At 43.4% G+C, this 19,775-nt stretch overlaps 1 protein-coding gene across 1 annotated transcript; it reads right to left on the bottom strand.

Annotated features, from left to right (window-relative positions):
- Nucleotides 1-353: 353 nt before the first annotated feature.
- Nucleotides 354-18,033, bottom strand: LOC139474023 (uncharacterized). The gene is made up of 6 exons (XM_071256881.1): nucleotides 16,891-18,033; nucleotides 4,371-4,664; nucleotides 3,226-3,570; nucleotides 1,958-2,041; nucleotides 1,303-1,387; nucleotides 354-933 (listed from the first exon to the last, which is right to left on the bottom strand). Exons 1-6 carry the CDS (start codon nucleotides 16,946-16,948, stop codon nucleotides 636-638), a joined length of 1,164 nt encoding a protein of 387 aa, XP_071112982.1. The 5' UTR covers nucleotides 16,949-18,033; the 3' UTR covers nucleotides 354-635.
- Nucleotides 18,034-19,775: the final 1,742 nt, after the last annotated feature.

Raw genomic sequence — 19,775 nt, 5'->3', positions numbered from 1 at the left:
ATTCCCAGACGACTGAGCGATTACCTATTGTACGTTATATAAGGGTGTACCAAGCATAGCAGTAGAGACCCACTTTCAACGCCACAGTGATCAGGCCGCAGCTTAAGCCAGACCCTGAACACAAAGACGGCTCCCCTCAGGAATACGCTCACTTGAATCAATGTTTACCTCGGCAGAGGACAACAACATGTGTATCAGGATATTACTCCACTTCTCTTTAACCTGCTTTATGTAAAAATCGCGATCTAACTGAGAACTAATTTCTCCTACTCATCGGTATGTCTTTCTAGTCACTGCAAAAAGCCTTTAGTCGTGTTAGTTAAAGTCAGCCACGTAAAATAATTCATGTAGTAAATGGTTTGTCATGTTTTAATTTTGTATGAGTTTCAACTGTACAACAACGTCGATTCATCAAGTAACGTTGTTCGAAGATGTCTCTGTTCACCAAACAGTGAATGAACACCCGACAGTATGTAATGTGACTGTTCACCTTCAAAGGTTGTATTCTCCTCAGGGAGATGAGAATGAAAATTGAGTGCACACTGATCCATTCACCGCGGTAATAATGTCACACTTTGAACATGCTTTAGGGTGTGGATTTGGCCCATTATAAATATGCACATTATTCTTATCATCTAGACAAACATATTTTCAGGTATGGTATTCCTGAATTCCGAGGTTTGGTCACTTTGGTGAGGATTGGTCAGCAGTTCTTCAAAGTTAGCATTCCCGTCCAGCTTTCTGTAGTCATGGTCGCCATCTTGACTGTCACAGATGTCCAGGCGCTGGTAGGTGTTGCTGTCAGAGTCCTCTGGCATGTGTTCATGAACTGGCACTTCTGATTGGTCAGGTGGTTCAATCACGTGATCAAAGTGGGTGTACGTGTGCTCGTTTGTAGGCATGCTTGCCGTCGCCTTACGGTTACAACAGCATCTGGAAACAGAAGTAAGGAATAGAAACTCTAAGACGTCACACATGATTGTTTTCCAGCGAATGGTTGTCAATAATTGTTGTCAATAAGTGGTGAGTCTTGTTTGACCCGTGTTCTAGTTGTATAACGGCGTGTCAGCTTCATGTGGGAGGAAAAACCAGATGTGATGCAGGTCTTAGACTTTTACCGCTTTGTGAAACCCACGAACACCTGTATGGTGCTCACAAACCTAAAACCTACTTAGGTCGAACCGGGATTCTAACCCACGATCCTAGATTTCTGGTACCCTAAGGGACACACATGAGCATGTTAATAGACAGTTACCGTTCAGTAGCTAAACATGTCGTTACGTCCTGGAGTATGCTACTTACAAATACACGACTGCTGCAACCAGGAGGAGAAGGCCTATGACAGCCACTGTTCCAACGACACTTCCTACTATCACGGCAGTGTCTTCTGAAATCGTCACAACTGTCTACATCAAAGCGGTTATTTTCAACATACTCTGGCAGGGTGTGGGTTACCATATCTACTACACAGATAGAGAGAGAGAGAGAGAGAGAGAGAGAGAGAGAGAGAGAGAGAGAGAGAGAGAGAGAGAGAGTGAGTGAGAGAGAGAGAGAGAGAGAGAGAGAGATAGGAGAGAGAGAGAGAGAGAGAGAGAGAGAGTGAGTGAGAGAGAGAGAGAGAGAGAGAGAGAGAGAGAGAGAGAGAGAGTAGTCAAATCTGATTGACGTTTCAAACGTAATATGTTAAACGGTTTGTCAACAGATTTAATATTACACGTTAGTCATCATTCACTACCTGCTCTGCTGGGATACCCCCAGTGAGATGAAGTCCCCGGTGCCTGATGCTGGTTACAGGAAGGTTCTAAACTAGGGAGTTTGACCTCCTCATAGTATGTCATCTTTCACTGAAGGCGTTGATCGTCGACCGGTTTGCTTGGTCGATCATCATAGACAGCGGTAAACAACATTCACTCGAATATTTACTTATCTTAGTACAATAAGTTTATTATGAACCTACCTTTGACGTTTGCAGGTGGTTTTAAAGACGATGGTGTGTGTGCAGGTGCACCTCCACTGCACGTGACTGTCATGGACGCTGCACCTGTCAATGTTTTATTAGTTACTATCGTTATGACGTATTGATCAAGCATTCCTCCAGTTTCATTAACATCAGATCTTAGTTCTCGCTATCGCCAAAAAAAAACAACATCTGAAGACATCCCATTGCAGGTCATGTCAGAACGACCTTTCATCTGACCAATCAGAGCATCGCTTATCAGATCATGAAAATGACAATTGGAATGTGATTTGTTATCGTATAACCTCGAAAAAGCACACACAGGGTATTCCGAACGACAGTTATGTCTGTATTCATACAATCTAGACCATCTGTTTGCCATTCCAGAATGTGAGAGTATATGTCAAAGCGCAGTCGCCAGTTTGAAACTCGTACCGTAGAGCTCGATTAAGCTGCCTTCTGATTGGCTATTGTCGACTTCTTGTTAGTCATTCCATTGGTCGGTCAAACTTCGCGAAAGGTCGGTCTGACGTGACCCGTAATGGGATGTCCTCAGATCTTCGTTTAGTGGTAGCGAGAACTAAAATCTGATTTCATGAAATTCCCATTCCACGCGCTGTAAACGTCAACACATATCTGCCCAACACAGAGAGGTGATGCAACTACATAAGTTCTAGAAATGTTACATCACAGTCTGTCTCGGACGCTTAACTCTTTTGTGAAATCCCCGAGTATGGATATGGTGCTGACAGACCAAGGATCATAATTGGAAAGAATTTGGGATTCGAACCCGTGAACCACGGATACTAAAACAAGGAATATCAGTACCTTCCATCGCCGTGCCATAAGTAGCAATGTACATATAAATGCATATTATGCATGTAACACAGTGATGTATTGTGCGGAACAAGAATTGTTAGGTTTGTTTGTCAGAGAAAGGTTTCTACACTACTATACCTAGGTTTGTTTGTTTGTTGTTTAACGTCGCACTCAGCAATATTCCAGCTATATGAAGGCGGTCTGTGAATAATCGACCAGACAATCCAGTGATTGACATCATGAGCATCTATCCACGCAATTGGTATACGATGACATGCATCAACCAAGTCAGCGAGCCTGACCACCCGATCCCGTTAGTCGCACCTTACGACAAGCATAGTCGTTTTTTTACGGCAAGCATTGGTTGCTGAAGACCTATTCCACCCCGGATCATCACGGGTCACTATACCTAGTGAACAGTGTAACAAAGTAAATACACATTCACCTACTTTCTATCTTTATCCAGGCATGTTGACCTATTTTCACGTTAGCAGCAAGTCTCAGGTGTAAACTGTCCACGCTGTCCATTGCTTGAGTATTGTACACAAAGTAGCGATCAGGGTGGGAGTTCCACACAGAGTTTTCTCCCCTTAACGTCATGGTGGCTCTGTCACCCTCCCTGTGCCTGAAGAACAGTCCCAGGATGTACACGTTCATGGCCGCGCCCACGACGTGGCAGGCGCACGTGTTGCTGGTGTTGAGAACACCACGTGGGTAGTTGGGAGTTGCGAGGTACAGGGTATAACCAGCTCCAGAAGAAACCGCGGTGTTGCTACAGATATCTATAGAGGGATCTGGAATTGGAGACAATAATACTACTACTAATAATAATAATGAGTGTCAACCAAGCGAAGTGCCATATCAAGTCGGCTCAGACTCATGTTTTAAAGGACAGGCTATCTGAACGACCACTGCATCAAGTTCATGTGCAGTGGGTTGAGAAGATCAGCAATCCTGCAGAGTCCTTTGCTTAGATGAAGTCGTCTGGCCTGAAAAGTGAAACAGAAGGCTTTCTGTTTGCTGCTCAGGACCAGTCACTTCCTACTCGAAACCGTCAATGTGTGATTTTGCATCAAAATATGAATATGAAATGAGACTGTCCAACACATTGTCAGTGGATGTCCAGCTTTGGCACAGACAGAATATCTTAAGCCACATGACGGGGTGGCTCGATCATTTTATTACCGTCTTCGTCATGCTTGTGGTTTTGACACAGAGGTCCATCCATGGTACGACCCGGAATATGTAGAGGGCATCATGGAAAATGATGAATACAAAATTCTTTGGAATAGGCCCATTGACAGCCTCAGCCTCTGAATTTTATATTTTAATCTGTAAATAATAATAATAATGAGGAAAGGAAAAGGAATTCATTGATAATGAAACATCTGTGACTTTGACAATGTTACTCCTTACATCAAATGAAAGAACGTATCATAATTGAGACAAATGCCCTGGTCTGTGTACAGCAAGGGATGGGAGACCCGGTGGTTCAAGTGTTCCGTCTGATTGTGTCAGGTCTACAGCCGTCTGTTTACTGCAGTGCTGTCACAAGAAACGTCAAGCAGCCAGTCACACCGTGAAACACACGTACCCGTCACGCACTCATATGACAGTGTCACGATATATGACGTTGTGGGTCCACACGTGTCAGTCAACCAGAAACTCGAGATTCCCTGCAGGCAGGATGAAGCCCCTTGGCAGTCAGTCCGCAGCCCTTGTTTCTGAGTCTCCTGCAGGTATTCACACGTGTCGTCCTGTGTGACACATCCTGGTGACGTCTTCCTGTACAGGACACGGACCAGGTGGATCCTGCCAGGGTGCTCACACTCCAGACTCGTGGACGTCTCGGACTGATTGCTACATACATGTCTGGATACCAGTTCACCTGAAACACAGTGGAGTCGATTTGAGTTTGTTTGTTGAGTCCACTAAAATACAAATATGTATCGGTATCACTGTCTAGGTGTTGTCAAACTGATATACGGGGCGGTCGGGTAGCCTAGTGGTTAAAGAGTTCGCTCGAAGACACGGGTTCGATTCCCGACATGGGTACAATGTGTGAAGCCCCTTTCTTGTGCCCCCCGCCTTGATATTGCTGGAATATTGCTAAACGCGGCGTAAAACCATACTCACTCACTCAAACTGATATACACTAATGTTATAAAGTGTAGTAACATCTATACAAACATGAGGGGTGAGGCACACAGGCAAGACGCCGGCATCCCCGTGGACACCAATGGCGCTCCCTTTCTTGCTGATCTGTTTCTTAATGCTCAAGAATCAGAATTTCTGCTCGGATCCAAATCGCAAGGGAATTTGCCCAAGAAGTAACATAAGTGTCGCCGGGTATACATTTAAAACACGTATTTTTCCATGACTTAGCGCTCTCTGTCCTTTTACGTACTCTTCTTCTCTCATTCCTACTCCTGGTTGTCTGACCAGCAGTGTCTCGTGCACATACCCGGGGTGTGAGGTGGACGCTTTCAAATGTCACTTTTTGTCACGCCACATGTACAGCCGAGTGAAGACCATCTTGCTCCCTCGACTAAACATCAATTCATATTGATGCCATTTATATCTTTTACAGATTTGTACCCTTATCTATCTGCTTTCTTTATGGTACGCTTGTTGATAGAAAGGTAACGCGATCGTAGAAACTAAATCATAAATGTAATCAATTGTGAATATTCTACTCTATTAAAAGGCATCGCGTTGCACGAGATCACCAATTCACTGTATGCATGTCCTATGTTAATCATACATATATTATATTTAGGTGATCAACATACTGTGTTTTCAATGTAGAGCTAGGTCACCTGTAGATTTAACCCCACTAAATTGAATTTGGAACCGAACGCGCAGCGTGAGGTTTCAAATGTTAAATTTAGCGCGGTTCATCTTTCAGATGAACAACTGACTTGCCTTTGCATGTGTTTGTGACCAGTGCTACAGGTGGGGCGCGATTTACTCACTTTATCGCGGATAGTTGGTATCATCACTATTTGATAGAGATTCGTGTACACATGCTTAGGGTAAAGTCGGAGGAATCGCACAACTGACTCTGCATCAGGACGAGGTTTCTTATGATATCGAAATCGTTTTGTTGCACTCATATAGTGACGTGCACGCACGTGTGTGTGTCTGTGTGCGTGCATGCGTGCGTGCGTGCGTGCGTGCGTGCGTGCGTGCGTGCGTGAGTGCGTGTGTATGTGTGTATATATGTATGTGTATCTGTGGCTCCTTGTACCAGACTTATGCGGATGTTAGAGTGCTATCCCACTGAGATACCATGCCTCCTGATACTGCCCTTATGTATTCACATGAAAGTCCTCCTGATACCGTCCATATATATTCAAATGAAAGCCCTACTGATATCGTCCCTATGTATTCCTATGCAAGCCCTACTGATATATCTCTCTCTTTTCCTCCTCCTCCGTTGTTGTTGTTGAGAGAGATATCTCTCTCTTTTCCTCCTCCTCCGTTGTTGTTGTTGAGAGAGATTGAAAGCCCTACTGATACCGCCCCTATGTATTCCCATGAACGCCATACTGATACCGCCCATATGTATTCCCAGGAAAGCTCTACTGATACCACCCCTTTATGTATTCCCAGGAAAGCTCTACTGATAGTGCCCCTATGTATTCACATTAAAACCCTACTGATACTGCCTCTACGTATTCACATGAAAGCCCTACTGATATCGCCCGTATGTATTCCCATGAAAGTCCTATTGATACCGTCCCTATGTATTCAAATAAAAGCCTTACTGATATCGTCCCTATGTATTCCCATGAAAGCCCTACTGATACTGTCCTTATGTATTCACATGAAAGCCCTACTGATACTAACCCTATGAATTCAAATGACAGCCCTACTGATACTTCCTTATGTATTGACATAACAGCCCTACTGATATAGCCCCTATGTATTCACATGAAAGTCCTACTGATACCGCCCTTATGTATTCCCATAAACGCAGTACTGATACCGTCCTTATGAATTCACATGAAACCCTACTGGTATCGCCCGTATGTATTCAAATAAAAGCACTACTGATTCTACCCCTATGTATTCACATAAAGACCCAACTGATACTGCCCCTATGTTTTCACATGAAAGCACTACTGATATAGCCCCTATGTTTTCACATGGAAGCCCAACTGATATTGCCCGTTTGTAATCAAATAAATGAGTACTGCCCCTATGTATTCACATTAAAACCCTACTGATACTGCCTCTACGTATTCACATGAAAGCCCTACTGATATCGCCCGTATGTATTCCCATGAAAGTCCTATTGATACCGTCCCTATGTATTCAAATAAAAACACTACTGATATCGTCCCTATGTATTACCATGAAAGCCCTACTGATACCGTCCTTATGTGTTCACATGAAAGCCCTACTGATACTAACCCTATGAATTCAAATGAAAGCCCTACTGATACTTTCTTATGTATTGACGTAACAGCCCTACTGATATAGCCCCTATGTATTCACATAAAAGTCCTACTGATACCGCCCTTATGTATTCCCATAAACGCAGTACTGATACCGTCCTTATGAATTCACATGAAACCCTACTGGTATCGCCCGTTTGTAATCAAATAAAAGCAGTACTGATACCGTCCTTATGAATTCACATGCAAGCCCTACTGAAACTGCCCATATGTATTTACATGAAACCCTACTGATACTAACCCTATGAATTCAAATGAAAGCACTACTGATACTACCCCTATGTATTCACATAAAGACCTAACTGATACTGCCCATATGTTTTCACATGAAAGCCCAACTGATATCGCCCGTATGTAATCACATGCAGAGCCCTACCGATACCACCCCTATGTATTCACATGAAAGCCCTACTGATTCTGCTCCTATGTATTCGCATAAAAGTCCTACTGATACCGTCCTTGTGTATTCACATGAAAGTCCTACTGATACCGTTCTTGTGTATTCACTTGAAAGCCCTACTGATACTGCCCCTATGTATTCGCATAAAAGTCCTACTGATACCGTCCTCGTGTATTCACATGAAATTCCTACTGATACCACTCCTAGGTATTCACGGGAAAGCCCTACTGATACTGCCCCTATGTATTCGCATGAAAGTCCAACTGATACCGCCCTTGTGTATTCACATGAAAGCCCTACTGATACTGTCCCTATGTATTCGCATAAAAGTCCAACTGATACCGTCCTTGTGTATTCACATGAAAGCCCTACTGAAAGTGCCCTTATGTACTTACTTGCAAGCCCCACTGATTCTACCGTGTGTATTCCCACGAACGCCATACTGATTCCGCGCCTATGTATTCACATAAAAGTCCTGCTGATATCGCCTCTATTTATTCACATGCTAGCCCTACTGATAACGTCACTATATGTTCACATGAAAGCCCAACTGATACTGCCCCTATGTATTCACATGAAAGTCCTATTGATATTGTCTTATGTATTCACATGAAAGCCCAACTGATACCGTCCTTCTGTATTCCCATGCAAGCCCTACTGATACTACCCCTATGTATTCGCATGCAAGTCCAACTAATACTGCCCCAATGTATTCCCATGAAAGCCCTACTGATACCATCCTTATGTATTCACATGAAAGCCCTACTGATATCGCCGGTATGTATTCACATGAAAGCCCTACTGATACTGCCCTTATGTAATCCCATGAAAGCCCTACTGATACCGCCCCTATGTATCCCCATGAACGCCATACTGATACCGTCCCCCTGTATTCCCACGCAAACCCTACTGATACTACCCTTTGTATTCACATGCAAGTCCAACTAATACTGCCCCAATATATTCCCAAGAAAGGCCTACTGATACCATCCTTATGTATTCACATGAAAGTCCTACTGATACCGCTCCCTATGTATCCACACGAAAGCCCTACTGATACCACTCCTAGTTATTCACATGAAAGCCCTACTGATACCGCCCCTAAGTATTCCCATGAACGCCATACTGATACCGCCCCTATGTATTCCCAGGAAAGCTCAGCTGATAGTGCCCCTATGTATTCACATTAAAATCCTACTGATACTTCCTCTACGTATTCACATGAAAGCCCTACTGATATCGCCCGTATGTATTCACATGAAAGCCCTACTGATACTGCCCTTATGTAATCCCATGAAAGCCCTACTGATACCGCCCCTATGTATTCCCATGAACGCCATACTGATACCGCCCATATGTATTCTCAGGAAAGCTCTACTGATACCACCCCTTTATGTATTCCCAGGAAAGCTCTACTGATAGTGCCCCTATGTATTCACATTAAAACCCTACTGATACTGCCTCCATGTATTCACATGAAAGTCCTACTGATATCGCCCGCATGTATTCACATGGAAGTCCTACTGATATCGCCCTTATGTATTCACATGAAAGTCCTCCTGATACCGTACATATACATTCAAATGAAAGCCCTACTGATACCAACCATATGTATTCCTATGAAAGCCCTACTGATATTGTCCTTATGTATTCACATGAAAGCCCTACTGATACTGCCCTTATGTATTCCCATGAACGCCCTACTGATACCGTCCTTATGTATTCACATGAAAGTCCTACTGATACCGCCCCCTATGTATTTCCAGGAAAGCTCTACTGATAGTGCCCCTATGTATTCAAATTAAAACCCTACTGATACTGCCTCTACGTATTCACATGAAAGCCCTACTGATACTGCCCTTATGTAATCCCATGAAAGCCCTACTGATACTGCCCCTATGTATTCCCATGAACGCCATACTGATACCGCCCATATGTATTCCCAGGAAACCTCTACTGATACCACCCCTTTATGTATTCCCAGGAAAGCTCTACTGATAGTGCCCCTATGTATTCACATTAAAACCCTACTGATACTGCCTCCATGTATTCACCTGAAAGTCCTACTGATATTGCCCGCATGTATTCACATGGAAGTCCTACTGATATCGCCCTTATGTATTCACATGAAAGTCCTCCTGATACCGTACATATACATTCAAATGAAAGCCCTACTGATACCAACCATATGTATTCCTCTGAAAGCCCTACTGATATTGTCCTTATGTATTCACATGAAAGCCCTACTGATACTGCCCTTATGTATTCCCATGAAAGCCCTACTGATACCGTCCCTATGTATTCCCATGAAAGTCCTATATATACCGCCCCTATGTATTCCAATGAACGCCATACTGATACCGCCCCACTGTTTTCCCATGAAAGCCCTACTGATACTGTCCTTATGTATTCACATGAAAGCCCTACTGATACTAACCCTATGAATTCACATGAAAGCCCTACTGATACTGTCTTAGGTACTCACATAAAAGCCCTACTGATATAGCCCCTATGTATTCACATGAAAGTCAAACTGATACAGCCCTTATGTATTCCCATAAAAGCAGTACTGATACCGTCCTTATGAATTCACATGCAAGCCCTACTGATACTGCCAATATGTATTTACATAAAACCCTACTGGTATAGCCCTTATGTATTCACGTGACAAACACTGCTGATACTACTCCTATGTATTCATATAAAGGCCCAACTGATACTGCCCCTATGTTTTCACATGTAAGCCCTACTGATACCACCCCTATGTATTCACATGAAAGCCCTACTGATACTGCCCTATGTATTCGCATGCAAGTCCAACTCATTCTAACCCAATGTATTCACATGAAAGCCCTACTGATACTGTCCTTATCTATTCACATGAAAGTCCTACTGATACCGCCACCTATGTATTTCCAGGAAAGCTCTACTGATAGTGCCCCTATGTATTCAAATTAAAACGCTACTGATACTGCCTCTACGTATTCACATGAAAGCCCTACTGATACTGCCCTTATGTATTCCCATGAAAGCCCTACTGATACTGCCCTTATGTATTCCCATGAAAGCCCTACTGATACCGCCCCTATGTATTCACATGAAAGCCCTACTGATACTGCCCTTATGTATTCCCATGAAAGCCCTACCGATACCACCCCTTTATATATTCCCAGGAAAGCTCTACTGATAGTGCCCCTATGTATTCACATTAAAACCCTACTATTACTGCCTCTACGTATTCACATGAAAGCCCTACTGATATCGCAAGTATGTATTCACATGAACGTCCTACTGATACCGTCCCTATGTATTCCCATGAAAGTCCTATTGATACCGCCCCTATGTATTCCCATGAACGCCATACTGATACCGCCCCACTGTTTTCCCATGAAAGCCCTACTGATACCGTCCTTATGTATTCACATGAAAGCCCTACTGATACTGTCTTAGGTACTCACATAAAAGCCCTACTGATATAGCCCCTATGTATTCACATGAAAGTCAAACTGATACAGCCCTTATGTTTTCCCATGAAAGCCCTACTGATACCGTCCTTATGTATTCACATGAAAGCCCTACTGATACTAACCCTACGAATTCACATGAAAGCCCTACTGATACTGTCTTAGGTACTCATATAAAAGCCCTACTGATACCACCCCTATGTATTCCCATGAACGCCATACTGATACCGCCCCTATGTATTCCCAGGAAAGCTCTACTGATACCACACCTATGTAATCCCAGGAAAGCTCTAATGATACCGCCCCTATGTATTCCCAGGAAAGCTCAGCTGATATCGCCCCTATGTATTCACATTAAAACCCTACTGATACTTCCTCAACGTATTCACATGAAAGCCCTACTGATATCGCCCGTATGTATTCACATGAAAGCCCTACTGATACTGCCCTTATGTAATCCCATGAAAGCCCTACTGATACCGCCCCTATGTATTCAAATTAAAACGCTACTGATACTGCCTCTACGTATTCACATGAAAGCCCTACTGATACTGCCCTTATGTATTCCCATGAAAGCCCTACTGATACTGCCCTTATGTATTCCCATGAAAGCCCTACTGATACCGCCCCTATGTATTCACATGATACCGTCCTTATGTATTCACATGAAAGCCCTACTGATACTGTCTTAGGTACTCACATAAAAGCCCTACTGATATAGCCCCTATGTATTCACATGAAAGTCAAACTGATACAGCCCTTATGTTTTCCCATGAAAGCCCTACTGATACCGTCCTTATGTATTCACATGAAAGCCCTACTGATACTAACCCTACGAATTCACATGAAAGCCCTACCGATACTGTCTTAGGTACTCATATAAAAGCCCTACTGATACCACCCCTATGTATTCCCATGAACGCCATACTGATACCGCCCCTATGTATTCCCAGGAAAGCTCTACTGATACCACACCTATGTAATCCCAGGAAAGCTCTAATGATACCGCCCCTATGTATTCCCAGGAAAGCTCAGCTGATATCGCCCCTATGTATTCACATTAAAACCCTACTGATACTTCCTCAACGTATTCACATGAAAGCCCTACTGATATCGCCCGTATGTATTCACATGAAAGCCCTACTGATACTGCCCTTATGTATTCCCATGAAAGCTCTACTGATAGTGCCCCTATGTATTCACATTAAAACCCTACTGATACTGCCTCTACGTATTCACATGAACGTCCTACTGATACCGTCCCTATGTATTCCCATGAAAGTCCTATATATACCGCCCCTATGTATTCCAATGAACGCCATACTGATACCGCCCCACTGTTTTCCCATGAAAGCCCTACTGATACTGTCCTTATGTATTCACATGAAAGCCCTACTGATACTAACCCTATGAATTCACATGAAAGCCCTACTGATACTGTCTTAGGTACTCACATAAAAGCCCTACTGATATAGCCCCTATGTATTCACATGAAAGTCAAACTGATACAGCCCTTATGTATTCCCATAAAAGCAGTACTGATACCGTCCTTATGAATTCACATGCAAGCCCTACTGATACTGCCCCTATGTATTCACATAAAACCCTGCTGGTATCGCCCTTATGTATTAAAATGACAAACACTGCTGATACTACTCCTATGTATTCATATAAAGGCCCAACTGATACAGCCCCTATGTTTTCACATGTAAGCCCTACTGATACCACCCCTATGTATTCACATGAAAGCCCTACTGATACTGCCCTATGTATTCGCATGCAAGTCCAACTCATTCTAACCCAATGTATTCACATGAAAGCCCTACTGATACTGTCCTTATCTATTCACATGAGAGCCCTACTGATTCTGCCCTTGTGTATTCCAATGAAAGCCCTACTTATACAGTCCTTATGTATTCACATGAAAGTCCTACTGATACCGCCACCTATGTATTTCCAGGAAAGCTCTACTGATAGTGCCCCTATGTATTCAAATTAAAACCCTACTGATACTGCCTCTACGTATTCACATGAAAGCCCTACTGATACTGCCCTTATGTATTCCCATGAAAGCCCTACTGATACTGCCCTTATGTATTCCCATGAAAGCCCTACTGATACCGCCCCTATGTATTCACATGAAAGCCCTACTGATACTGCCCTTATGTATTCCCATGAAAGCCCTACCGATACCACCCCTTTATATATTCCCAGGAAAGCTCTACTGATAGTGCCCCTATGTATTCACATTAAAACCCTACTGATACTGCCTCTACGTATTCACATGAAAGCCCTACTGATACCGCCCTTATGTATTCCCATAAAAGCAGTACTGATACCGTCCTTATGAATTCACATGCAAGCCCTACTGATACTGCCCCTATGTATTTACATGAAACCCTACTGGTATCGCCCTTATGTATTCACATGAAAGCACTACTGATACTACCACTATGTATTCACATAAAGGCCCAACTGATACTGCCTCTATGTTTTCACATGAAAGCCCTATTGATATCGCCCGTATGTAATCACATGCAAGCCCTACCAATACCACACTTATGTATTCAGATGAAAGCCCTACTGATACTGCCCCTATGTATTCGCATGCAAGTCCAACTCATACTTACCCTATGTATTCACATGAAAGCCCTACTGATATCGTCCTTATCTATTCACATGAAAGCCCTACTGATTCTGCCCTTATGTATTCCCATGAAAGCCCTACTGATACCGTCCTTATGTATTCACATAAAAGTCCTACTGATACCGCCCCTTTGTATTTCTAGGAAAGCTCTACTGATAGTGCCCCTATGTATTCACATTAAAACCCTACTGATACTGCCTCTACGTATTCACATGAAAGCCCTACTGATATCGCCCGTATGTATTCCCTTGAAAGCCCTACTGATACCGTCCTTATGAATTCACATGAAAGCCCTACTGATACTGTCCTTATGTATTCCCATAAAAGCAGTACTGATACCGTCCTTATGAATTCACATGCAAGCCCTACTGATAGTGCCCCTATATATTCACATTAAAACCTTACTGATACTGCCTCTACGTATCCACATGAACGTCCTAATGATACCGTTCCTATGTATTCCAAGTAAAGTCCTCTTGATACCGTCCCTATGTATTCAAATAAAAGCACTACTGATACTGCCCTTATGTATTCCCATGAAAGCCGTACTGATATCGTCCTTATGTATTCACATGAAAGCCCTACTGATACCAACCCTATGAATTCACATGAAAGCCCTACTGATACTGTCTTATGTACTAACATAAAAGCCCTACTGATATAGCCCCTATGTATTCACATGAAAGTCCTACTTATACCGCCCTTATATATTCCCATAAAAGCAGTACTGATACCGTCCTTATGAATTCGCATGCAAGCCCTACTGATACTGCCCCTATGTATTTACATGAAACCCTACTGGTATTGCCCTTATGCATTCACATGAAAGCACTACTGATACTACCCCTATGTATTCACATAAAGGCCCAACTGATACTGCCTCTATGTTTTCACATGGAAGCCCAACTGATATCGCTCGTATGTAATCACATGCAAGCCCTACCGATACCACACCTATGTATTCACATGAAAGCCCTACTGATACTGCCCTATGTATTCGCATGCAAGTCCAACTCATACTTACCCTATGTACTCACATGAAAGCCCTACTGATATCGTCCTTTTCTATTCATATGAAAGCTCTACTGATTCTGCCCTTATGTATTCCCATGAAAGCCCTACTTATACCGTCCTTATGTATTCACATGAAAGTCCTACTGATACCGCCCCCTATGTATTTCCAGGAAAGCTCTACTGATAGTGCCCCTATGTATTCACATTAAAACCCTACTGATACTGCCTCTACGTATTCACATGAAAGCCCTACTGATATCGCCCGTATGTATTCACATGAACGTCCTACTGATACCGTCACTATGCATTCAAATAAAAGCACTACTGATATCGTCCCTATGTATTCCCATGAAAGCCCTACTGATACCGTCCTTATATATTCACATGAAAGCCCTACTGATACCGCCCGTTTGTATTCGCATAAAAGACCTACTGTTACAATCCCTATGTATTCATATGAAAGCCCTACTGATACTGCCCCTATGTATTCGCATAAAAGTCCAACTGATACCGTCCTCGTTTATTCACATGAAATTCCTACTGATACCACTCCTAGGTATTCACAGGAAAGCCTTACTGATACTGCCCCTATGTATTCGCATAAAAGTCCAACTGATACCGTCCTTGTGTATTCACATAAAAGCCTAACTGATACTACCGTGTATATTCCCACGAACGCCATACTGATTCCGCGCCTATGTATTCACTTAAAAGTCCTGCTGATATCGCCTCTATTTATTCACATGCTAGCCCTACTGATAATGTCACTATATATTCACATGAAAGCCGAAACTGATATTGCCCCTATATATTCACATTAAAGACCTACAGATACTGCCCCCATTGTATTCACATGACAGCCCTACTGATACCGCCCTAATGTATTCACATTAAATTCCTACTGATACTGCCCGTAGGTATTCACATGAAAGCCGTACTGATATCGCCCCTATGTATTCACATGAAAGCCCTTCCAATACAGCCCCAATGTATTCACATGAAAGCCCTACTGATACGCCCACATGTATTCACATTAAAGCCCTACTGATACCGACCCTGTGTATTCACATGAACATCCTACGGATACAATCCTTATATATTTACATGAAAGCCCTACTGATACCGTCCCTATGTATTCACATGAAAGTCCTAGTGACACTGCCCCCATGTATTCACATGAAAGCCCTACTGATACCGTCCCTGTGTATTCACATGAACATCCTTCATATACAATCCCTATGTATTCACAAGAAAGTCCTACTGATACCATTCCTTGGTATTCACATGAAAGCCCTACTGATACCGCCCCTATGTATTCGCATAAACATCCTACTGATACCGTCCTTGTGTATTCACATGGCAGCCATTCTGATATCCTCCCTATATATTCACATGAAAGCCCTACTGACACTGCCCCTATGTATTCCCATGAAAGACCAACTGATACTGCACCTATGTATTCACATGACAGACCTACTGATACCGCCCCTATGTATTCACATGAAAGACCAACTGATACCGCCCCTATGTATTCACATGAAAGACCAACTGATACTGCACCTATGTATTCACATGAAAGACCAACTGATACTGCACCTATGTATTCACATGAAAGACCAACTGATACTGCACCTATGTATTCACATGACAGCCCTACTGATACCGTCTTATGTATTCACATGAAAGTACTGTGAACGTGGTTGTAGGAAGGGATGATAACTACCAGGTCTACCCTTTGTTGATGGATTGTTTACATTAGTTGTGTTTGTCCTGATATGCTGTATTCCCGGATAATACCTCCTGGGTCTGATGTAGTTTACACACCGCTTGTTGACGACGTGTACATCGTGTTGATGTCATTGATAGCATGGGCGTATCGATTAGTGAAGACACCGACAGACGAAACCAGTCAACTAGGATTGTATAGATAAAAAAAATAGTTTGCAACACCTTCACAGCTGATACGAGTACTGGAGACTAAATTAACAACAAACGAGTGTATTCGTTACATTTGACACTCATAACTACACCGACATCCTGCATCTGTACCGTACAGCTACTTGCAACAGCAACATCTACCCTCGATAGTTTCTACAAGCAACATGTTAGATGCCTCTACTACTCACCCAGTGACAGGCTTGTGCACAGGCCGAGGATAAACACAACGTTCGTCCATACAATCATACTTAGTTCAGGCAGTCTACAGCGTGTCAGCCTCGCCACAGTAGAGTGTCAGCCTCCCCAGAATAGCGTGTCAGCCTCGCCAGAACAGCGTGTCAGCCTCCCCAGAATAGCGTGTAAGCCTCGCCACAGTAGCGTGTCAGCCTCCCCAGAATAACGTGTCAGCCTCGCGACAGTAGCGTGTCAGCCTCCAAACAATAGCGTGTCAGCCTCGCCACAGTAGCGTGTCAGCCTCCCCAGAATAGCGTGTCAGCCTCGCCACAGTAGAGTGTCAGCCTCCCCAGAATAGCTTGTCAGCCTCGCCACAGTAGCGTGTCAGCCTCCCCAGAATAGCGTGTCAGTCTCACCACAGTAGCGTGTCAGCCTCGCCAGAATAGCGTGTCTGCCTCCCAAGAAAAGCGTGTCAGCCTCCAAACAATAGCGTGTCAGCCTCGTCACAGTAGCGTGTCAGCCTCCCAAGAGTTACGTGTCAGCCTCCCCAGAATAGCGTGTCAGCCTGGTCACAGTAGCGTGTCAGCCTCCCCAGAATAGCGTGTCTGCCTCCCCAGAAAAGCGTGTCTGCCTCCCCAGAAAAGCGTGTCAGCCTCCAAACAATAGCGTGTCAGCCTCCCATGAGTTGCGTGTCAGCCTCCCCAGAATAGCGTGTCTGCCTCCCCAGAAAAGCGTGTCAGCCTCCAAACAATAGCGTGTCAGCCTCGTCACAGTAGCGTGTCAGCCTCCCATGAGTTACGTGTCAGCCTCCCCAGAATAGCGTGTCAGCCTCGTCACAGTAGCGTGTCAGCTTCCCCAGAATAGCGTGTCAGCCTCCCAAGAATAGCCTGTCAGCCTCCGAAGAATAGCGTGTCAGCCTCCCAACAATAGCATGTCAGCCTCCCCAGAATAGTGTGTCAGCCTCCCCAGAATAGCGTGTCAGCCTCCCTAGGACAGCGTGTCTGCCTCCCTAGGACAGCGTGTCAGCCTCGCCACAGTAGCATGTCTTCCCCTCTTCTCTGTTCTATGAACTCTGCAATGTCATGTCCCATATAATGTTTTCTTCGCCATCTGCAGTGATCTACTCCTTGACAAACACGTTTCTCAAGTCTGTCGGGTTTGTGTTCGCCTGTTTGAGTACAAGTATAAAAATGCCCATTGCACGCCTCGGCGATTTTAACTGCTCATGTTGGGGTGCATTTGATGAAGATATTTATTATTCATCCTATTTGCTCGAATACATAGATGTATATTTCCTTTAGAGATCTTCTCTGGGTGTGTCGTGCTTTTACGTTAAACATATACATGTGATGTCCTCTCAACAGTCATTCACATTGCTGGGTCAGGGCGTCCTGTATGTACATATATGTGATGTCCTCTTAAGAAGATATTCACAATGCTGGGTCAGGGTGCCCTATACGGAGCTCACAGTAGAGGAACAGTGTCGCGTGTGCTCTGATCCCGACGTGGTGTCTTTAAACATCTGTCTAGACACAATCAGTGTGTGTCACGTTTCTTCATGTGTTACAGAAATTGTGTCTTAATACCTGCTCCAGCAATAGACCAAATACACACTGGGATATGATGTATATAGATCATTACACGGGCATATGCGTCATACTGATTTTCGAAATGAATCGTAATGCATGAATACATGAATTCTTATACGACTTTCGGATGACACGACTTTCAGTATGTAATAAGTTATCTATGTCACACTATTTCTTAATCCCTTTGAGCTCCCCTTCAGAAAAGTGTACTGATCACCACCGCCGTCTAAAGAACCACAATTGTCGAATGATACCGACAATCCTCAGCTCTGACGTCGTTTCTAGTGTGACGTCATTTCGACCTCACATCACAATACGATTCGAATGACGTCAACGATGCCGTGTGGATGACTTGGTTAATTTATATATTATAAAACATATATGCATATTTATCATATAATGGGAAGGTTTCTCGGCAGGATAAAGCCAACGGATAAAAATGATATCCGTTGGGGCCATACGCGGATAGAGATGCAAATATGAAAGGTCAAGTAGGGACTACTTTCACTGTTTATAAACAAACATGGCGTCGCCCTCGTCATTCGGCGATCGATTCAGAATTAACCATAGGGAATCTGGATAAACTACAAACAGAGATAATTGATTTCATTATCAAAAGAACAGTCTAATATATTGAAAACCAGTGTCTAACTGTGTCGTAGCTAAGGCATTTTATAAGTTATGGCAACTTTGGAGATATAAATTTCGACACAATTTTGCGAGGGCACGAGGCCTAGCCAAGCGGGATCAGTAGCCATATCTGTGACCTCTGCGGCTTGAACCTTTCTCCACAAATTAAAATAGTTGGATTTGGCCGATATATGTTTGAATTGTTACCTTGTTTCGTTTTGTCGCTGTGTGTACATCTGACTACACTTCTTAACTTTATGACAGGACAGACCGACTGTCAACAACGTCTGACCGTGGTCGTGACGTCTCATAGACTAGGGTTAGAGTAGCTTCCCTTTGACAAAGAGCAGTTAATCTAGCAGACAGACCGATCGATTGCCGCGAAAGGCAATTAAAAACAGTTGTTGTTTTGTGTATATGTTGCTTCGTCCCTGTATAAGAAAGAGATTTCAGTTGGAACTATATTGGCTACTGTCACTGTCCGACTGACACATCACTTATCCTGTGACGTAATAAATATTAATGCGCGCATTCCAGGAAAACTCGCAATGTTTCGGTAATGTTTTTGAGAGAGGGAAAGCGATTCTGAAGCACAGAATTAAAAAAATGACATTATATGATAAAGAGATTATCACGCTTGTGCGTTTGGGGATGGTTAGTATCCTGTATTAGAAATAAAC

Source organism: Haliotis cracherodii, unplaced genomic scaffold (genome assembly GCF_022045235.1).
Source record: "Haliotis cracherodii isolate W230 unplaced genomic scaffold, xgHalCrac1.p SCAF_3, whole genome shotgun sequence".
In the NCBI taxonomy this organism is placed as follows: Eukaryota; Metazoa; Mollusca; class Gastropoda; order Lepetellida; family Haliotidae; genus Haliotis; species Haliotis cracherodii.
Note: the sequence above shows the minus strand (reverse complement) of the source record. Positions and strands in the feature narration are given on the sequence as shown.